The sequence below is a fragment of the Caretta caretta genome, chromosome 4, assembly GCF_965140235.1.
Source record: "Caretta caretta isolate rCarCar2 chromosome 4, rCarCar1.hap1, whole genome shotgun sequence".
Taxonomy (NCBI): domain Eukaryota; kingdom Metazoa; phylum Chordata; order Testudines; family Cheloniidae; genus Caretta; species Caretta caretta.
Window position 1 is genome coordinate 148,708,107 of NC_134209.1, and position 22,584 is coordinate 148,730,690.

At 54.2% G+C, this 22,584-nt stretch overlaps 1 protein-coding gene across 3 annotated transcripts in view; it reads left to right on the forward strand.

Annotated features, from left to right (window-relative positions):
* Positions 1–22,584, forward strand: part of FBXO41 (F-box protein 41) — a 72,955-nt gene that overhangs the window by 13,154 nt on the left and 37,217 nt on the right. For 2 of the 3 annotated variants that reach the window (XM_048846409.2, XM_048846410.2), the window contains exons 2-6: positions 4,222–5,204; positions 14,021–14,225; positions 15,131–15,210; positions 18,936–19,291; positions 21,770–22,011. In XM_048846409.2, the coding sequence (XP_048702366.1) occupies positions 4,486–5,204; positions 14,021–14,225; positions 15,131–15,210; positions 18,936–19,291; positions 21,770–22,011 (1,602 nt within the window). In that variant the 5' untranslated portion in view covers positions 4,222–4,485. The remainder of the gene's footprint in view (positions 1–4,221; positions 5,205–14,020; positions 14,226–15,130; positions 15,211–18,935; positions 19,292–21,769; positions 22,012–22,584) is intronic. The other variant, XM_048846411.2, reaches the window with a different exon arrangement.

Consider the following 22,584-nt stretch of genomic DNA (forward strand, 5'->3'; position numbering starts at 1 on the left):
AATCCAGTTCTGGCGCCCACAATTCAAGAAGGATGCTGATACATTGGAGAGGGGTCAGAGAAGAGCCACAAGAATGATTAGAGGATTAGAAAACCTGCCTTCAAGTGAGACACTCAAGGAGCTCAATTTATTTAGCTTAACAAAGAGAAGGTCAAGGGGTTACTTGATGACAGTCTATATGTATCTCCATGGGAAAGTAATATTTGATAAGGGGCTCTTCAATCTAGCAGAGAAAGGTCTAACACAATCCAGTGGCTAAAAGTTGAAACTAAACAATTTCAGACTGGAAATAAGGTGTAAATTTTTAATAGTGAGAGTAATTAACCATTGGAGCAACTTGCCAACAGTCGGGGTGGATTCTCTATCACTGACCATTTTAAAATCAAGATTGGATCTTTTCCCTAAAAGATACCCTCTAGGAATCATTGTGGGGCAGTTCTCTGGCCTGTGTTATACAGGAGGTCAGACTAGATGATCACAGTGGTCCCTTCTGGCCTTGGAATCGATGAAACTGGGCCTTACGTGCTTGTCACATTTAAAAATGGGACTGAACCCCTTTTGAAAATTTTACCTTCAGTGACTTGCCCAAGGTCACCCAGAAAGTCTGTGGCAGAGCAGGAAAAGGAATACTGGTCTCCAACTGCCAGGCTAGCATTCTGATCACTAGACCATCCTTGTCCTTACTGACTGCCTGCAGAACATAGGCAATATACACAGAGAGAGAGAGAGAGAAGAAGAATTTAATTCATCACCAAAATGCAGCTTCCTCTGAGGCAGAACATGACAGCTGTTTAACAGCCCAGAGAACCAGTATACACTATATAAAGATGGGGGATGGGGGGAGGGAGGGAAGAATAGCATCCAGTTAGAACTGCAGGGAGGATTACGTAGGCAGCCAAATTCTAACGGCTGCCCGGCCATACCCTCATTCCTCAGGGCATAAGCCACAACTGTCTGGGGACTAGGAAGAAACCTCTCATCTGGTCAGGTTATTCTGTTACGGATATTTTGTCTCCTTCCTCTGAAGCATCTAGCCATAATGGCAGGATACCGAACCAGACGAAGCCCTTGTCTGATCATTCTTATTGTTCCTAGGTGCTGCAGGATATCTAATGAGCACGAGGGGTCAGGCTCTCAGTTTTACTTCTCATCCAATAAGATGGCCCCTCCAGCACTATAGTGACCTCTGACCCCACCCCAGGGCACTGATTTAGACCTGCCCAGGGAGCAGGTGTTAGTTCACGAGGGGCCAGGCTCTGGCCTTTTTGTTCCACACACATCCCTCTCATGGAGCGTAATGGGAATTCCCCGTATAGTCTGGGGCACGAATAGCCCCATTGGAGTTATTATGGCTAGCAGCATCTAAGGTGGGCAAGACCAAGAGGGCCTGGGCCAGGCTCAGCCATTTTGTAGGATTTCTAAAGAGGACAGCGGTGTCCAGAGCTCAGGCAGGCTCTGGGATCATGCAGCAGCTTTTGGGTCCCCTCCTTGCCGGAGGAACAGCTCCCCAGTGTCCACCACCAACGAGCTTTGGCAGTCAGGTCAGGTTCCTCTGTTTGCACGGTTTCCCTCAGACGGGCACTGAGATCCAGGGCAGGTCCTGCTTGGTTTCAGATGAACAAGGAGGATAATGCCTACCATGTGTTTGCGTGGTTTGTTTGTGGCTGTACCACAATCAATGTCCTGGCAGGTATCGTTCTGTAGAGCCAAAGAGGGGACAGGTGCTCACGTCAAACTGGGGTGTGGCACTGGCCCTCTCAGCAGAGGACTCAAAGACCCATGGAGACCAAGTTCTCCAGACTCTTAGAGGTGTTCCCACCACGTCAGGGTGAGGGGCTGTGTGTGTGCACAGGGAGTTGGCATTGTCACTGCCCATGTTGTACCAGAAATGGAGGATTCTGGTCTCCAGGGCTATCACTCCAGGACTTTTCAGGTGTGCTACCATTCATTCCAACATATTAGAGTCTTCCTCATTATAATACAATGCCCATGTGCATGAATACAGCCTCTTTGTGTGTCAGGGCGTTAGCCACTGGAGGAGAAGACTACAGTACGGGAATAGCATGGGCTAAATAAGTAACCAAGGGTCCCCCATTTCTAAAGAGGCAAATGTAACAACTACTACGAGCCAGCGTTTGCCTTGTCAACTGGGGCCAGAGGCTGATGCCAGGATGGGCTGAGGCAGACAAGCAAACAGCGGGAATAAATGGTCAATGTTCACCATGGGTGTTGGGTATTTTTTTATCTTGCACTTAGCTAAAGGATCAGATGACTCAAAAGAAGGACTATGGCTTGTGTGCACCCAATGGAAGGGGAAAGGGAGACAGGCAGTTGCGGGGGAAATCAAGCACAGGGAAATTTCAGCTGGAGAGCAGGAAGCTGGACAGCCTGGCTCTGATGTCTATGAGGCAGTGGAATAGTCCTCCCGTGGCAGTGGTGGAAGTCCCATTTGTTTGGGATGCTTGCAGCTGGACTGGGTGAAGTTCCACACGAGAAGGTAGCATAGAGCAGACTTGCAGGGGACGGTCCTGCTGAAGGGGATGGACTAGTGATCCAATAGGTCATTCCCATCCTTAATTTCAAGGCTGATGTCACAAAGAAAATCCCTCCGGTGCCCAGAATAAGAAGCCATGCAGGAGAAGCCAAGCTGAATAACGAATGCATTTCCAGCGCCGGCACGTGATCAGTTCTGACCGGTTTCGGATAGCTATCTACACTGAGGCTTCCCTAGCGTTAGTTAACAAGGATCAAGGGGGGGCCTGGTGTATTTGCCCAAGGCAGATGTCAATTTCACACTTGATTAAATTCCCTTCCTTTCATCCCTCATCGGAAAGGGAAGAAGCATTTAGTTTGGTAAATAATGCTTTCCTTACAGATCCTCAGCGGGGGTGGTAACAGTTGCCTCATTATCCTTAGGAAATGGTGTATTTCTCACACACAGCTCTGCCAATGCCCCTCAGTCCAAACCCGCAACCCCTTGCTATCCCAGCCCTGGGCTCCCCACCCAAAACTCTGCCAATGCCCCTTCCTCCTGATCTGCAGCCCCTCCTGGGTCCCCCCCACAGCTCTTCCGATGTCCCTTACTCCTGACTCTCAGCCCGCTGCCATTCCAGCCCCTATGCTCCCCACACAACCTACTCTATCAATATGTCTCAATCTTGACCCACATCAGCTGTAGCACCTTGTGTGCAGGTTTTGTGGTGAGGGACAGAGATTTACTTTATGAACCACCAAAGCCCTTCTCTTGGGTCCTCCATTGCAGATCTCCAGAGATTTTGATTTGTTGGTGCCTGGTGGTCGTCTCTGGATCACCTTCGGTCAAAGTCATCCTTGGCGTTGAATCTGGTGGAGCCAGAGCCCACCCTGAGACAGCGCCCCCCCTCTCCCCAGGGCACTGTTATCAAAGGCTTTCCATCTTTCTCAGAATCACAGAATATCAGGGTTGGAAGGGACCTCAGGAGGTCATCTAGTCCAACCCCCTGCTCAAAGCAGGACCAATCCCCAATTTTTGGCCCAGATCCCTAAATGGCCCCCTCAAGGATTGAACTCACAACCCTGGGTTTAGCAGGCCAATGCTCAAACCACTGAGCTGTCCCTCCCCCCTTCTCTTCTCCACCATGTTCCTCTTCTGAGTCTCGTGCTTGGGAGCAGGATGTTGGCCTCACGGGTTCTAGCAACTACACCTGAACCTGCTGTCTTTGCCTTCTGTAAGTGGCACCGCAGCCACCCGATGGGGCGGGCGCAAGGGAGGGGTTTGATGCCCACGGGCGGGGAGCGAACGTTTGGCTGGCTGAACTCAAGGGCAGAAGGGGCTATTGCAGTCAGCTAGTCTGACCTCCTGGGGGCCAGAGAACAATTCCCGGTTTGACTAGAGCAGATCTTCTAGGAAACTGTCTCAGGCAAACATGCTCAGACAGAGTGGGGCTTTAAAACCTCCAGCCTGGGGGAGAGAGGGCTGTCTCTTTACACACTGCGGGCAAAGCCACCCAGGAGAGGAGCTGGGGAAGGAGAGAGATCCCGAGGCAGGGGAATAGGAAGGACAGGTGTTTGGGGAGAGAGAGGACTGGTGGGAACGGGAGAGCTAAGGTGTCCCGGAGGAAGGGAGAGGAACAAGAAGTGGTAGCTGTGGGGGTGAAGGAGAGGGGTTGTGGGGGGAGTGATTGGGGGAAGGGAAGAGGAAAGCACTGCCCATGAACTGCTGGCATTGTTTTTCTCTTTCAGTGCCCGGCGCCGGCATCGCCCGATGGTGCACGGACCTCCCTCAGGCTCACCGGGCTGGGGTGCCACCCGCTTACCAAGTCTGCCTCTCGGCCCTTAACCGGAAATGCCCTTGTGGAGCCAGCGCCCCGCCCCACAGTGCCCTCTTCCCCCCAACGCCAGCACCCCTCCCTGTGCCCCCGCCGCCCCCTGGCCTGCACCATGACAGGGGCCTTGCTTGCTTCCTGCGGAGGGGCGTGCGGCAGGCGGAGCGGCTCTGGCTGAGGGATGGCCTCTCTGGACCTGCCCTACCGCTGTCCGCGCTGCGGGGAACACAAGCGTTTCCGGAGCCTCTCCTCACTGCGGGCCCACCTGGAGTACAACCACACCTATGAGACCCTCTATGTCCTCTCCAAGACCAACAGCATCTGCGATGCCACTGTCTTCCCCTTGGCGTCCGACGCCACCCTGCTGACCCCGGCTGCCCGCCGGGAGATCTTCGAGAGCACCTCCTTCCAGGGCAAGGAGCAGCGCTTTGCCTGCGACCTCATCTCGGCCGACGAGCTGGAGCCCACCTCTTCCTCTGCGTCCCGCTACGTGCATGAGATCGAGATCCCGCTGACTGAGATCTTCACCCGCAAGGCCATGAGCTCGGCCACCACCCCTCCCGCTGCTGCCGCGGTGGACGCCGCCTATGAGGAAGGCCTGACCCGCCTGAAGATCCGGGCCTTCGAGAAGCTGGAGGTGGACAAGCGGCTGGAGAAGCTGACGGAAGAGGTGGAGCAGAAGATCGCCTCGCAGGTGGGCCGGCTGCAGGTGGAACTGGACCGGAAGAGCTCGGAGCTGGAGAAGGCCAAGCAGGAGAGCGTGAGGCTGAGCCGGGAGAAGCAGGAGCTGGAGGACCGGGCGACGGAGCTCTCCCGCCAGGTGGACGTCAGCGTGGAGATGCTGGCTTCCCTCAAGCAGGACCTGGTGCAGAAGGAGCAGGAGCTGACCCGCAAACAACAGTGAGTCTCTGCCCCATCTTCTCTGCAGGGGGAGGCATGCGTGTGCTCCCTTGCACACACTAATGTGCTTCCGTGTGGTCTCATGTGTCCGCAGCAGTGCACATGTCTCTGTGCTCATGTGTGATTCTGTGTGTGTGTATGTTTCCACTCTCAGGGTGTGTGTGTGTGTGTGTCATTGTCACAGAAATACAGGCCAGCTCCTCAATAAGCGGTGCCATAGAAGAATGTAGGACTTGTCATACTAGACCTTCTGGATCTCGATGGGTAAAGCCAAACTTAATGCCTTCGTACCCCTTCCAGACTGTTAGCATTAACTATTATAACTGTGGATACTTTGTTAGCCATATAAATGTCCAGTCCTCTTTTTATGCCCGTTTAAACCAGCTAAGGCTCTGATGCTCGGACATTAGAGATGCAAAGGACCAAAGAGCTCGTCCAACCCGTACCTCACAGCCAATGCAGGGTTGGTCCACTAGAGGAGCTTGTCTAGTGTTCAGTCCACTTTAGTTTTAAAATGTCCCAAGCAATGTGGCTTCCGCTCTTTTGAGGCTATTTCACAGCTCGATCCATCTCCCTGACAAGCAGGACTTCCTTGACTGAAGCCTTCCTGTTTTCCTCCCATAACCCCAGTCATAGCCCTCGCACCACCCTATCTTCTTCCCCTTCTGGGTGTTTCGAGTCTTGCAGGTCCTGGGCTATCTAGTCCCCTGCCCGGAATCATTGCTTAGCCACACTAGATCTGTTTCATCTCTTCCCTTTAGTCAGTCCTTCCAGCCTCTTGATGGTTTCTGTTGCACTTCTCTGAACCCCCCCCCCGGTTTGGGCATCATGATGCCCACCATGCAATACAATATTCCAGAAGTGGTCACAGCGGCCCCCTGCAGCCAAGAAGTATTCCCTCTAGAGCTAGTTGGGAAATATGTTTTATTTCTTGTGAACAATGTAGAAGAAAATGAAATACAGAGTGATACATACCAGGGAGGGAGAAGAGGTATTTCAGCTAAAGGAGAATGGTGGCACAAGAACAAATGGGAATTAATTGGCCATGAGTAGATGAAGGCTGGCAATTAGAAAAGTGTTTCTAGCCATCAGAGGAGGGTGGTCTGGAACAGACTCCCAATAGGAGCAGGCAGTGGGGGGAACCTATTGAGAGTTAAGACGGTGCTTGGTAAGTTTCTAAACGGGATGATATGACAGGGTTGCCTGGGAAAACATGGACTGGACTTCATGGCCCAGGAGACCTCTTCCAGTGCTACGTTCTTCTGAAACATATTTGGTGGCACCGAAATTGTGATGGAAAAACAGTGGACGTTTCAGAGGAAAACGGAAAACACATAAAGCCAAACCTGATTTGCTTTTGCTTTTCAGTTGTCGGAATCTGAAACGTTTGCCGTGAAAACCTGAAAAAACATTGCCAATGCTAGACATTGTCTTGCGCTATGTCCATTTCTTCCGAAAGGCAGTTTTCATTGAAATACAAATGCTGGCAAAACATTTCCAACTAGCTGTAATGACATCCCTGTGCTGAAATGAGATGTCTCTGTGCATAGAGCCAAGGGGTCCACCATTTGTTGCTGTACTGCATCATAAACTCAGGTCTGTTCTGCTTTCCCCTTCCCACCTGAGGGCTGCTTCAGCATAGTTGCTTTCCAGATCTCACCCTCCTAACAAAGATCTGTCCTTTGGATTATTTCCCCCCCCCCAGATCTATTCCCTTGTATTTCCTGTTCACGTCTCCAGCTTCTCCAGGGGCCAGATCTCAGCTGGTGAAAATCAAAGTAACTTCATTGACTTCAGAGGAGCTACACTGATTTACACGAGCTGAGGACCTAACCTGGTAGGTCCTTTTGTGTTAGTTCTTTGTCCTTACGGATGTCACAATGCCTCTCATTTAGGATCATCTGTGGATTTAACTAATGTGACATCTACTCTCTCTTCCACATCATTAATGGAGATGTCAAATAAAATGGGATGTCAGCCACTACTGTACCCTATTCTCACATCCCGCCCTTAATCTGCTACATTGCCATATATCATTACCCTTTGTTTATGGCCTTCCAGCCAAATTTCCATCCGTGCAACAGTGTTCAGATCCCTGCCAGCTTAAATTAATTTTTCAAGTAAGATTTCACAAGCCAAGGGATAAAATGTTTGACTAAAATCCCAGTACGTTACATCGGCTGCATTCCCATCCTCCGATAAATTTGTAATCCTATAAAAAAAAGCCAATCAAGGTTGTTGGGCTTGATTTATTCCTTGTAACCTCTCAATGCTGCTTATGGCTCGCCAGTCTGTTTATCCTGTGTACTCGGGATCTGTTTTTACTATGGTTATTTGTTCAATCGCTTCACTAAGGATAAACGTAGACAGATGCGGCAGTAATCATCAAGGTCTCTCTTCTTCCACTGTTTGAATATCAACGCTACCTTTGATTTTCCCGTCCTCTGGTCCCTTCCCCCCAGTAATTGTCAGCAGTGCAGTGAACTCCTCCACTAGTTCCCCAAGACGCATGGCAGCTGGGCCAGAAGTTACTGTATGGGCCCATTTTCCAAATATTTCCTGACCTGATTAATATTAATATTCTTCCCAATTGCTCCTACTTTTTGGGGGGGAATGACGCATTTGGAAAAAGGGCTCGACATCTTAGCCGGTTTCAAGTCATTCATTTCAACCTCCTCCTCATTTATCACTGGCTCTGGGTTCTCCCATTAACCCCTTTGGCTAGACTTAACCTATTTTGCTATTTTCTCTGCCAGCTGCTCTGTGCTTGCCAGCCCTTCCCTCCCCCACCCTTTTTTTCCCCACTTACACTGCGGGTGCACTGTGAGTGCATTTTTAACCTCCGATCTTCAATCCATTCCCACTTGAAGAGTTCATTGGTTCTTTGCCTAGTTCTTTTTCGGAGACTCTGCAGGCTCTTTGGGGCAGGGAGCCTCTTTCTCTGACATTTGTACCGCACCTCGCAGAAAGGGGCCCTGTTCTTTGATTAGGTGGGAAGAAAAATAATACGAATTAATAATCACCTATAATTATGACAGCCCTGCTCCCTCTTCCTCCCATCCCCTTTGTTTCTCCCCTATTTCACCCCATCAACCTCCAAATACAAACCCGTGGGACTCTGGCCTTATCCTTAGACTGTAAGTTTTTGGGGACAGAGACCATCTTTTTGGTCTGTGTTTGTACAGCACTCACCCCATAGGGTCCTGGTGTGGGGCTCCTAGGCACTACCGCAATACACCTGCCTAATAGCAATATAAATGTACAGCACCTGGCACAATGAACCAGGACCCCATTACTGGGGCTCCTAGCTGCTATTGCAGAATAAATGATAAATAACACCACTAATAATCTTGGAGCGTGTGGCAAGCCCTCACTGCTTGGCCCTGATCCTGCAAACGCACATCTAAGGAGTCCCATTAAGTCCAGGGGGGTTACTCACCTGTGTATCGTCACTCCAATGCATCCAATCTAGGTGAGAGGTTTTTCGCAGGAGTGGGTGGATGAGATTCTGTGGCCTGCGTCACGCAGGAGGTCTGACTAGCTGATCATAATGGTCCCTTCTGACCTTCGTATCTATGAATCTAGCTCCAGTCTGAGCTGCAGGCTCCTCTCCAGGGTCCCTTGGCTAGTCTAGCGTGACGACTCCAGGAAGGTATTTATTCGGAGGGGGACAAAAACCTGTTTTGCTAAAGGGGATGCGAGAGCCTTTACGTGCTGTGTTTCTGCCGGTGCATTTCCTGTTACATAAAGCTCCCATCACAGGCGAGTTTTCCCAGGATTCTGCAGTGCAGCGCTGGGAAGGCAGGTGGATATTTTACCGTGATCTATGCACACAGAGGTAATTGTGTTGGATACTAAGCCAGACCCTGAGATGAAGCTGGTCTGTTTCCGGGCTTTGGGATTTGACTGTAAATTTCCTTTCAAACGCCAAGGCTGATCCCCAGTCTCCCTCCCGGGGGACGTCCTCTGGAGCACGTCCGTCAGGCCAGGAGGCACAGTTGTGGCAGGAAGCTATTCGTGGTGCGACGCACTGATGGGTTGCGGCATGCGTCACAATGCACTTGTGCTTGGCTGTGTGACGAGATGCACGTCGGGGCAGGGTGCTGTTTACATCACGGCGTGGCTCTTTGCGTCACAGCAGGAGGCTGCTGCCTGCAGGGCCGGGGTGGGGGTGGGGGGCTGACGGAGGTGAAGCTTTCGTTTGGATGCGACGGGGGTGAGGGAGCAACTCCAGCTGATTTGGATGGGCTGTGGCTCAAGCCCTGAGCCGCGATAGCAGTGGGTGCTGTGGATAGACCTAGCGATCGCATTTCAGCACAGCCTGGCTCCGGGAGCATTTTGCTGCTGGCAGAGAGAGAGCTGCCCTCCGCGGGTGGAGGCCTCTTCCTGGCTGATGTCCTGGGGCAGGCGTCACCATGTGGCCACTCAACACTGAGCCACCAAACCCTGTAACGATCCATGACCTTAGCGCGTAGGAGCCCCGGCCGCGGAGCAGGACCCCACGGAGCTAGGCACCGGACAAGCACGGAACTAAGAGAGAACCTCTGCCCCAGTACCCGCATTTTGCCAGGCGCACCCTGCCTTGAGCCAGACACCCCCAGCCCGGCATCTGGCTCGGAGAGACCCCGTCAGGCTGGCGCTGAGCCTCTCCACTCCCTTTGCAGCAGGGCTGCTGCGTGGCACGGAAGATTCGGAGGCGCAGCTAAAAGGAACGAGCCCCAAAGGGAGGTGAGGTGGATACTAAAGGGCACGGGGAGGCTGTGGGGGGCTATGAGAACATATCCCAGTGCTCAGTTCCCATCTGTGCTTAGTTAATTTAGAGGGGCATTTGCAGGTGGTGGAATCTCCTTCCTTAGAAGTTTTTAAGGCCCAGCTTGACAAAGCCCTGGCTGGGATGATTTAGTTGGGGATTGGTCCTGCTTTGAGCAGGGGGTTGGACTAGGTGACCTCCTGAGGTCCCTTCCAACTCTGATATTCCAGGCTGGCCCCACTCTGGGGTAGAGGGCCTGGCTCTGCCTCCACAGGTGAGGGAAGCAGGTCCCCTCGGAACCGGACTGAGACTGATTCAATTCAGAGTCCACCCGCGATGGCCGGCACTGCTGATCCAGGCTGGATTTGACCCAGAGACCGAGCCTGGAAATGCCCTGTAGCTTTTCACGAACCTTCTGACCCTTCCGAGCCCTGATGTGAAAACGACGCTGCGGTGTTTTTCCAGGAATCACCCCAAGGCCCAGTCGTGACTCCAGTGGCCGCTGTCGTGTGCGGGGAGGCTGTTGCTGCGGGAGATCATGCTGGGTGTGTGGGTGGGAGGGTGGGTGTGGATGCAACAGGGGATTTTGACTGTAGCATTTTCATAACCTGGCATCTCCAGAGTTCTCTGCTCCAGCTGCTCTTTTCACCCTCTACCTGGAGCCAGAATTTCCGGCCAGGGCTGGCGCAGTGGGTGTCGGAGACGGGCTTGGCTCCCGCAGGCTTGTGACCTCAGTGACGGCATCGTGCTGCCGGAGTGACGGAGCCCCAGACGATCCAAGCCCCCGATTCTGTGTATTGGCGAGTGAGGGACACAGCTAGCCAGGGTCCAAAGTGCAGGGGGGCAGGATCAGGCCCATAGGGGGCAATTAGGCAGCATCTGTGCACAGCCTTCCCCATTGCCCTGGCCCCATCGGCGAGGTGTGAAGTGACCCTTGTGATTCCTGTTGCTCTGCTATTAAACGGAGCAGAATCCAGGGCTCAGCAACCAGAGCTGCTTCATAATGAGATGATAGCTCAGCGGTTTGAGCATTGGCCTGCTAAACCCAGGGTTATGAGTTCAATCCTTGAGGGGGCCATTTAGGGATCTGGGGCAAAAATTGGGGGAGTGCTCCTGCTTTGAGCAGGGGGTTGGACTAGATGACCTCCTGAGGTCCCTTCCAACCCTGATAGTCTATGAGTGAGAAGTAGCAGGTCTCGTTTTCCGAGCCCTCTGTTCCAGCCAAGTGCCGCTGGTTGACAGAAGGGACCGATCTGATGCTGAATGTCCCCCAACTCAGCCCCTCCCAACACAGCCGATCTGGCTGGAGAAGTCTCCTGGCTGTGTTCACAGGGGAAAGGTGAAGGCAGGGTGGGGTACAACCGCCCTCCCTCTGACTGGTCAGTGCATGGACGGGAGACCTGCAAGGAAGAAACGCAAGAGCGCAGGTCTTGGTGATTCACTTGGTGATCCCCTCTGAGTCTGCTGAACCGGCGCCCTCAGCTCAGGGACAGGGGGGCGCGGTGCTGCCCTCACGTCAGGTGCCCACACCACCCCTTTTCCCAGGGGGAGGGTTTGCCCTCGTAGCCTGCTCAAATTCCAATCTGGATTCCCCAGCAGTTTCGGCTGGAGAAGGTGCTACTCTTCTCCTCAGTGCTGCCGAACAGCTGCTGCGTTCCACCCCAGACTTGGCCGCTGGTTCAGCGGTGGGAGAAGCGCTTTCTGCGCTCGATGGAAGTCCAGCGATCGGTTCGTCACGGAGGTCTTACGGCAGGTTCCTCCGAGCCAGAATTGCCATCTGCCCATGGAGATGCACTCAGTGGGAGGTCATTAGGTGGAAAAAATTTGGTGGACTTCAGTCCATATTGCAAAATTCCCTGACACAACTGGTCCTGTGGCAATGGGCCCCTTGTGGGGAATCAAAGCAGAGAGGCTAAGGGGTACATTGGCCATGGAGAGTGAGCTCTCATCTGTCCGAATGGTCCCTGCTGGGAGGTGAGGCCCATCCGCATTGCTTGTGGGAGCTGTTTGCTCTGCAGCTGTCCATTGTGGCCTAGCAAATGGCCCTCAGCCTCCAGGCCTGGGAACTGAGCAGGGAGGACAGGACATCTCCCAAATTCAGCAACCCCGCCCCCCTTTAACTCTGAGAGCTCCCATCCCCTCTCAGTTCCACTCGGCTGTCCCTGGCTCTGCCCAGAGCGGCGTGAGACACATTCTGTGCTAGAAATAGTTGGATCCGATGAAGTGAGCTGTAGCTCACGAGAGCTTATGCTCAAATAAATTGGTTAGTCTCTAAGGTGCCACAAGTCCTCCTTTTCTTTTTGCGAATTCAGACTAACACGGCTGCTACTCTGAAACCTGTCATTGGATCTCTTTGGCATTCCCAGCTAGCCTGGTCTCTGCTCTGCCCCCTTTCTCAGGCCAGCAGCGGGTGAGAGGGCATGGGGGGGCTGGGGTTGGGAAGTGAGCACAGACAGTCCTCTAGCTTCAATCAGCTGCCCAGAGAGGAGGGAGGCTGACGGGGAGCAACGCAGCTCATTTGCCTAGTAAAATGCTGAATGCTGCCAACGCCAGAGCCCTGTGGCCTCTGGGCTTTAACTCAGAGGCTGCAGGGAAGCGTCGGTTCTCCAGGTGCCGTTGGGGAGAGGAGGCCAGGGGGTAAATATGCCAGGGAGCTTTGGAGGTGCATGAAGTGAGCTGGGGACAGGAGCCCCTTTCGCGACAAGAAGGGCTTGTGGGGAAGCGAGGTGCAGATAACGGGTCTCCTCGGTACGTCTAGAGTCCTCGGTGCAGGAAGAACTAACGGCTGTGCACATTCACTGTGCGATAAATCCCACCACGCATCTCAGTGAGCCGAGATGACCCCGCCCAAGAAATCCAGTCTGCCAGGAGCTCTGGGTCCCACCTCCACCTCCATTGCAGACCTCCTGGGTGAGCTAATGGCTACAACACAGGACAAGGCACCAGGATTCCTGCGTCCAACCGAGACTTGCTGGGCAAGTAATTTCACCACTTTGTGCCTTGGTCTTCCCTTCCCTAAAGCAGGGGTTGAAATATTCCGCCTAAATCCGTCAGAAGGTAAATAGCGTGACGGCAGCTCTTCCATAGGTGATAAACCCTGCAGAGGGATGGTTAAGGTCACTGGCAGGGCAGAGCTGGCTCCAGGTTAAGATGCAGGGGTTCACGTGCACCCCATGTTCCCTGCCTGTCTGAAACTGGCACAGAAGGTGAAGCTGGCCAGTATATTCCTGGTGCCATGGGCCTGGCAAGGCCAGTCTGTGGGAGGATGAACGGCAGCCGGTGGAATTAGCCCCATTAAGGTGTCATGTTAAACGGGTGAGTGGAGAGCGAACAGGGATATATTTCAGGAGAGACAACGCCAGGTCAGCTCGTCCCCACTTAACGCGGTCTCTCTTGGGTGCCTCTCGTCATCCCTGGCTGGACGATCGACTGCTGCTGAGCACAGAGGGAGAGGATTCTCATGACACACAGACAAAGAGATTGGCTGGTTCGTTTAGACTCAAGCACTGAGCACCTGTGACTCCTGCCAATGCCAGCAGGAGCCCTGACTTCTCTGTACCTCAAAGCCTCAGGCCCGAAGAATCCAGAGAGCTGGGTGACTCCTGCACTGGGGATGTACAGCTTAAATCCCTTGGAAATGTACCTCAATATACTATCCCCTTCCCTTTCCCCCTCCTCTCCCAGCCAGACCCCAGGGAACTGGAACAGGTGCAAGAGCATGTGGGGCGAAGCTTGAAGGGGATCAGGGTGGGAGGAGATTGGGTGGGGTGGGATCCTGGGCAGGGTTATATTGTGGGGTCGGCCAAGGAACAGGGTTGGGATGGGGTTATGGGAGATGGGATGAGGCTGATCGAGGGTGGGAGGCAGCAGGGGCTTGGCATCTCTGGAAATCAGACCACTAACATTTGTGCCTCAGTTTCCTGGTTGTTCAAACAGGGCTGGTGATACTCCCCTGGCTCCCAGAGCTTTGCAAGCTGCCATGTGGCAGAGGGCGGCGGGATCCGCCGGGGGAAGGGCGGCCTTACGGCGTTTTCACCTCTGCCTCTCACTGTCTCCCCTGCGCCAGGGAGGTCGTCCAGATAGACCAGTTCCTCAAGGAGACGGCGGCCCGCGAGGCCAACGCCAAGGTGCGGCTGCAGCAGTTCATCGAGGAGCTCCTGGACCGGGCCGACCGGGCGGAGAAGCAGCTCCAGATCATAAGCTGCAGCACCACCCCCAACGGCAGCCTGGGAAGGTGCAGCGTGCCCGGCTCCAAGGGCGCCAGCAGACCGGTATCTCCTCTTCGCGTCATGCCAATTACGTCTATTGCTTGCCAGGCCCTCTGGGAAGCCACCTTCCTCCATGGGCGCATTTGCCAGCCTTCTCTCTCTCATCTGTGCTATTGTGTAGTAAGGGCTGCTTGCATCGCAAGCTAAGCAACATTGAGTGGGAGCAATGGTTGGATGGGAGACCGCCCTGGAAAACGTTCTGTTTCTGCGGGCGGGTGGTGGGGGTGGCTCCCGAGAGGCCACTGATTCAGTGCTGAGCCCCTGTCCCCCCCGCTACTTGAGGAGCCTGGCGCAGTGGACTAGCTGGCCTCTTGAGGTCCCTTCCATCCCGCCGAATCTATGATTAAAGTTCCCCTAGTGCTCTTGCTAGAGCCGGGCTGTTCGCCCCAGGCTCCGCCCCCAATTTCCAACCGAGGGAACCATCTTCGACGTTGAGAAAAAAACACGTGTGGATTTTTATTTGGCCAATTTACTCGTCAGTACCTCCTTTCTGGGTAGTGCAAAATGCCGTGCACATTCCACCCCAGAAGTGGCCCCATTTCAAGGGCAAGTCACGCCCAGCCTGTCAAGTGCAAGGCGCTGTATAAATGGGAGGTTTTGCTGGTCTCATCCTGCATCTTTGGACGGGGGAGCAGACTCCAAGGTGTGTTGGGAGTTGTGCCTGGGCTGGAACCCACCCTGCTTGCCCACATGGCTCAGCTGGCCAAGGAGCTATTTTGCTGGAGATGCTACACTGCACCCTGGTGATCTGCTGATGCTGGCATCATTACACCAGTGTCATCTCTCAGCGCATGGTATGTCCACACGCAGTCAGTCAGGGTATCCCCTGGGGGAGGCTTTTCCCGAGTTGAATGAGTTGGAAAGGCTTTCAGTGTCTGGTCTCCTTTTCTTCCTTCCTTTTGCCCCAGAGAGACAGGCACGCCGGCCCCGGGGCAGCTGCCCACAGCTCCTACGCGGAGTCCAATCAGAGATCGTCCTCGAGCACCGGGTAAGCAGTCTCCATACGCCTTGGCCTTGGCTTTCGCCCAGTATCCTTTTCCCATCTCTCTTGCAGCCATGGGGGAGCTTCTCCCAGCAGGAAACAGGCTGAGCCGGATCAGTGCCCACGACGCCCATGAAAGTGCACCCACGTGGCATGGGCACCTTCTGGCTCACATCCTCTGCAGCAGATGGTGGGGCTGGCTGAGTGTGTTTTGCTGGTGGTCACTAGGGCTTGGAAGAAGCCTGTGGTTCCTTTCCAGGGGAATTCTCTGCCGGCGGCTGGCGAATGCCCACCCAGAAACTGTCTTCTGCGACAGCCTGAAATTCTGCTTCCCAGCTTCCTTGTATGTGCGGAGCCTTCCCGGGTTCACAGCCAGTCGGAGTAGCATGGAGGATGGCGGTTTTTCCCTTTTGATCTGCCCTTCCTTTTCTTTCAAGCTTGGACCTGGATGGCTGCAGGTCTGCCCAGTCCATTGGCGGGTGGGTGGGAATGTCACAGCTGGACATGTCTGTATAACTGATCTCAAGCTGTTTGCCATGCTGAGTTGTACAAATGCTTTGAAGTCGGAAATCTGAAGGAACTGGGATAGGTGGGTGGGTTGATTCTTCTCCTCTCGCCCTGTGATCTTGTGGGAGGCACCAAGGTGTAAGACTGGGCTGTCAGAAATCTTTACTAGAACAGGACAGGGAGGTTTTGACATCCGGCCTCTTTTGATAGCGTGTTTCCAAGCAGTTAAGGTGCATTTGACCCAGACGTGAGGCTGAAGTTGCATCTGAATCAGGGTGGTGTCTCTGAAAGGTTTAATGTGATGGTGTAGCTGGAAGAGCAGACTTTTCTGCACACACCTCAGCTGGGTCTGGTCTCTGGGATCTGGGCTTTCAGTAGGTGACCCCAGGTACCAGCAGGAGAGGTGGTTCCCATTGTTTCAGGTGTCGGGAATGAGAGAGAGAACAGGACACTCAGTTCACTGGTTCTTGCTCTAGGACTGACCGTCTGGTCAGATCTTTTTAAATGCAGTGGATTCCATTCATTACCAACCCCTCGGTTACCAGCAGAAAGTTGCCATTATCTGACAGCTGCCAGTGAGTGAAGGCAAGTTTGCGAGGCTGCCACCAGGGAAGGAAGTGCTGGGCTGTGCCCTCCCTGGCTGCCACCCTGCCAACCTGCATCCAGGCAGGGCAGCAACAGGGGCTGCAGCCCAGATGCCCAGGCTTTCTAGAGGAAGCAGGGGAGCTAGGGGCCCCACAGAGCTGCCTGGTAGCCCCTCTCTGGGGGACATGGATCAGCACATCCCAGCACTTCCTTCCCTGGGCGCAGCCTCCTGGCAGGGCACATCCCGCAGAGTGCAGGGAGAGATACCATGCAGCTCTGGCACCCAGGCGGCAGCAGTCCCCTTCCCCACTACTGCCTTGCCCACAGCCTCCCCTCCCAGCTCGCAGCCCCTTAACTCCTGTGTGGTTCTGTGCGCAGGCAGGTTTGCGGGGCTGCAGCCCCTGAGGAAGCTCCAGGACATGCGGAGCACCGGCCGCAGGCACGTTTGCGGGTTGCAGGCAAGCGAGGTACATCCTAGCACTTCTTTCGCCGGCTGCAGCCTTGCAAACCTGCCTGCAGTTGGGGCCTTTCGTCCACACAGTGCCGCTCGTAAGCAGCACGCTGATATCCGAATCCCATTAACATTAAAGTCACTGGGAAATGTTGTTGTTAACCGGGAGTTGTCCGTATCCAGGAAGCTACTGGACATTCAAATAGCTGGCGTGCCTCTTTTTGCCATATGGAGGTAGATTCATCCCTAACATAACTCCCTTGATTTAGTGGCGTCACCCCAGAGATGCGTTTGGCTCACTAGCTCTTTAAGTTTGGCCACTGTAAGCATGGCGGCGTTGAGGGGAGTTTAGCCCTTTATCCCAGCCTCTGGGTTCCCCCCTCAAATTCCCTGGAGCCGCACAGTATGGACTGGCCAGGTGCCCCCTTTCCCCTCATTGCCTGTTTTGCGAATGGCTCATTTCTGGGAAGTGCTGTCTAGACCCCACCGCCGCCCTCTCTGGGTCTGTCTGCACTGTGACTGCCGTTTGTGTCAATGGAGCCCAGCTAGCTCGGCTCCTGGCAGCAGCCTTCCGCATGGGCGAGCCTCACCAGGAGCTACCCAGGGATCCAGGTGGCCCATGCTGAAGCACGGGCTGCCACGGCTTCCCTGCTCCAGGACCCCGGCTGGGGAGATGAAAGCTGGGCTGCACTCACACCCCGGGATCACAGTGTAGACATGCCCTGTGAGGCAGGGGCAGGGGACTAGAGGAACCAAATGCAGCACAACCTCTGTTTCAATGAAGTCCCAGTTAAACCAGGTTCGTGCCTCCGAGGCTGGCCCCGAGCCTGACTTCTCTACAGCTAATCGGCTGGCCCCCTCACCACCTGCTGCAAAGGGCCGGCTGCCTCGTAGGCCTGGGGGCTCCCCAGCGCCAGGTGGGGGAATGTCGGGCAGCTTTAGGCAAACTGTCCTAGAAACTCAGGGAAGTTGCTGGCTGGGAGCGTCTGACGGGGACTGCTAGCCCTGCCTGCTCCAGATGAGCTATCCCCGAGCAACGTCTTCACCATCGAGATACAGAGGCCCCGCCATGTGCCTGAAATAAACAGGGGGCTCTTCTGTAAGCAGGGCTTTTGGGTTTGGGGTGTGTCAGGGTTCCTTCCCCACTCTGAACTCTGGGGTACAGATTTGGGGAGCCGCATGAAAGGCCCCCTAAGCTTATTTTTACCAGCTTAGGTTAGAAACTTTCCCAAGGCACAAACTTTGCCTTGTCCTTGAACAGTACGCTGCCACCACCAAGTGATTTAGACAAAGAACAGGGAAAAGACCACTTGGAGTTCCTATTTCCCCAAAATATCCCCGCAAGCCCTTATGCCCCCTTTCCTGGGGAGGCTTGAGAATAAACAAGATGAGCACAAACCAGCCTTGGAATTTTACGACCCAAAAAACCCAGTCAGATTCTTAAAAATCAGAACTTTATTAGAAGAACAAAAAAAGAAAAGAGAACAACTCTGTACGATCAGAATGGAAGATAATCTTACAGGCAGTCAGATTCAAAACCTAGAGAATCCCTCTAGGCAAAACTTTAAGTTACAAAAAGACACAAAAACAGGAATACACATTTCCTCCAGCACAGCGAATTTACAAGTCAAAACAAAGAAAACCTAATGCATTTTCTAGCTAGATTACTTACTAACTTTACAGGAGTTGGAGGGCTTGCATCCTTGATCTGTTCCCGGCAAAGGTATCACACAGACAGTCAAAAGGCTTTTTCCCCGCCTCCAGATTTGAAAGTATCTTGTCCTCTTAGTGGTCATTTTGGGTCAGGTGCCAGCGAGGTTACCTTAGCTTCTTAACGTTTTACAGGTGAAAGGGTTTTGCCTCTGGCCAGGAGGGATTTTATAGCGCTGTATACAGAAAGGTGGTTCCCCTTCCCTTTATATTTATGACAGGGTCTCTTAGTGGTCATTTTGGGTCAGGTGCCAGCGAGGTTACCTTAGCTTCTTAACGTTTTACAGGTGAAAGGGTTTTGCCTCTGGCCAGGAGGGATTTTATAGCGCTGTATACAGAAAGGTGGTTCCCCTTCCCTTTATATTTATGACAGGGTGCGAGGCCACCCCACTGTCCCTGGAGCTCTGCTCTGGATCCAGTTCCCTGCTGCCTCCCAGGTAGGAAAGACCATCCGCCTCATGGCTGCGTATCCCCGCAGGGCCTCCAGCCGGGTGAAGGCCGTCTCCCAGAGCTCAGGCTGCTACGAGAGCGACGGCGCCGAGCTGTACCAGCCGGAGGAGAATGCCGACGGGCACCCCTACCACAGCGGGCAGAGCCGGGGCGTGGACGGCGGCTTCGAGCGGCCCGTGGTGGCCCGCAGCTCGGGGCTCCGCAGGCAGGCCATCCAGAACTGGCACCGCCGGCCCTACCGTGACAGCACCGAGGGAGAGGAGGGGGACATCTCGGACGTGGGCTCCAGGACAACCGAGTCGGAGGCTGAGGTGTGGGAGCAAGACCGCCGCATCCCACCGGAGGCGAACCTGGCAAGGCCCCTGAACAGCTGCAAGCTGACGGGTGAGTCTCCATCCCGGTGGTGAGGGGAACCCCACTGCCCGGACATAGGGGCGACCCTGACCCACACTTGGCTAGGAAACCCTGGCAGTGGCAGTTCAGTAGGGGGCGCTCTTCCCGCTGAACCCTGCACTTCCAGCCTGGGGAAGGTTGGGGAGGTACCGGCGTCTGGGGGAGATGGAAAACCGAGCTCCAAAGTAATGCACATTAAGTTACGCAATGGACTGTACCCGCTCTTGTAAGGGGCTTGGGCACCATTGTGGGCAGCTCAGTGAAAACCTCTCCTCAACGTGCCACTGCAGCCAAAAATCACAACCAAGGCAATAGCATGAAGCAGGAGTGGGGTGGAGAATATCATGGAAAATATTCGAATGCCTTTCTCCAAATCAATGGGGCAGCCTCATCTGGAGACTGGGTGCAGGGCTGGGCACCCCATCTCACACCCGATATTGCAGAATTGGGGGTAGAGGGGGTCAGAGAAGGGTGATCAAGGGCCTGGAAAAATATGGGACTGTTACCTGAGAAAGGAGACGAATAGGAGAAGACAGGATAAAAGTCTATAATATGATCCCTGCCCTAGAGAAGGGAGATTGGGCTGCACGTGGTCTCTGGCTGAGGTCACCCCATTGATTGATAGAGAGTCGAGAATTTAGCAAGTTGCAAAGAGGGATATGGCTATTGGGAATGTCCAGACCTTGCATAACGAACGATAAAAACACTGGAAGAGATATTAGACCTCCTGCTTCAGGGCTTGAACCAATCTCTGGCTATTAGAGACCAGGACAAGACCTTTCTTGGGGCAAATTATCCCATACCTGCTGTGTGGGGTTCTTACGCCTTCCTCTGAAGCAGCTGGAGCTGGTGACTGTTGGAGATAGTGATCTAGATGGACCCTGGGCTGGATCCAGGCCAGCAACGCCAATGTTCCTAACCCTTTGTAGTTGTGAAAGGTCCCATGGTGCTTTCCATAAAAACAACGCAAATCCCCATAATTACATTCTGCCTCCTTCAGTTCCCCCTGCAGCTTCAGCAAGATACAATGCTCTTCTTCACATCTTCACAGGCCAGAACGGTCCGTCCCCATCATCTAGTCTGACCTCCTGCCTAACACTGGATGTCCCTGACTGTAGTGGCATGCTGCTAAGCAGCTGCTGTGTTCCGCCCCAGAGCTGGCTGCATGCCGGGGCTGAGTGAAGTGATCTAGAGAGCGTGGGCAGGATTCTCCCAGAGGAGAGAGGCTCTCTCGGTGAATGTGAGGTGTTAGCATTGTAAATCAGAGCCCTGGCTTTTTGAACACCATTCTGCCAGAGAGTTGAACTCGGTCACCCTGGCGATGGAGCATCTAAAACACTGCAAGTCGGGGCATCAGGAATGTTTTTTCTTGCACCTCCAAAGTGTGTTGGGAACGATTGAGGGGGGTCCAGGCCATCAGAGCTATTGCTGAGCCACAAGGCCAGATTCAGAGCTCATGTAAACAGTTGTCACTCCCATCCCATTTAGGCCACTGGAGTTGCAATTGATTCCACCAGGTCTGGATTTGGCCCTTTATTCTGCTCCCTTGTGCCTATGAAATGGCCTGGGGTCTCCCGTCAGTGGGAGATGTGCTTGGTGCAGTACCCACACTAGCCAGGCCTGCTCTGCCAGGGAGGACGAGGACGGGCCAGGGGCATCGTTAAAAGGAGAGGGAGCATTTCACGGCCGCACCCCAGATCTGAACCCCAGCCCAGTTTGCTCGCGGCTTGAGTGAGATGAGTTGCGAGGGGAGGGGTCTGCTCTGCAAGAACCGCCTGCACATTTGCCCCCCACTGGCACGCTGGTTGGCTGCCGCAGCAACCCAGGGTGGGCCTGGCTGAGGTTGAGGCCCATTGGTGGGGCAGTGCAGGGACCAGCTGGCATACCCTGCTGCTTTCATGGGGGGACGGAGGTGGCCTCCTGGTTCCATTCCTTGGGCAGGAGAGGGCCAACAGGGATTCAGGACTCCTGGGTTCCTTTCCTGGGGGAGTGGGGACCTGACTGGGATTCAGGACTCCTGGTTCCATTTGTGGGGAGGTTGGAGGTTGCTGAGGTTCAGGACTCCTGGGTTCTATTCCTGGGAAGGGGGTGGGGCTGGGACTCAGGACTCCTTGATTCCATTCATGGTGGGGAGGGGACAGACTGGGATTCAGGACTCCTGGGTTCCGTTGTTCTCTTTGACCTTCGGCAAGTCACTGCACCGCTCTGTGCCTCAGTTTCCCCCTTGTTCAAATGGGAATAACAATACAGACCAAACTCCCGGGGCATCTGTTGTTGTTTATAAAATGTTCCAGGATCCCCGGAGGGAAGGTGCTAGAGGAGGGTGAAGGGTTATTATTTTGAATGCACGCTGAGGCACCAGGAGCTGCTAAAAGCGTGGGAAAACTTTACCCACAAATTCCACTCCCACCCCCAGCATTGTCCCCCTCTCCCCGCACAATGCCCCCGCTGATGGTGTGTGTCACACAGCCAGGTCCGAGGGGGGCGGCGGGAAGGCTGTCCGGCCCGAGAGAGGCAGCCCGTCCCGCTCCAACGAGGTGATCAGCCCGGAGATCCTCAAGATGCGAGCTGCTCTCTTCTGCATCTTCACCTACCTCGACACCAAGACCCTGCTGAAGGCTGCTGAGGTCTGCAAGGACTGGAAGTTCGTGGCGCGCCACCCTGCCGTGTGGACCCGGGTGCTGCTGGAGAACGCCAGGGTGTCGTCGAAGGTAAAGGGCCAGCCAGCTGTGGGGCTCCAGCCAGGCCCCACAGGGAACGCCCCGGGGCAGAGCCGGGCCTATGAAAACCTCAGAGAGGGCAGCAACGTGGGGTCCATTTCTTAGAAGCTGACGTAGCCCCGCCCTTTGTTTCCGAGCCCAGGTTTTCTGTTGAAATCGGGATGGACATTTTTTGATAAATGAAAACCAGGTTTTTTCAGTAGCTGAAACGTTTTCTTTTACCAAAAAAAGCCTTGGGTTGGCGTGTAGATGTACGTGTGTGTGTGTGTTGTCCTCTGGGCCTGTCTCCGAGGTCTGTGATGGCAGCTGCGTGTATGTGCGCCTCTCCCTCTATGGGTACGTCCACGCTGCAAAGAAAAACCCACGGCACCGAGTCTCAGAGCCTGGGTCAACTGACCTCGGGCTGCGGGGTTCAAAACAGCAGTGTAGACGTTCTGGCTCAGGCTGAATCTCCCCCCTCGCCGGGTGTCAGAGCCCGGGCTCCAGCCCGACCGGGAATGTCTACGCTGATATTTTTAGCCTTGCAACCGGCACGCTGGGCTGCCCCACGGGTGACCTGGTGTT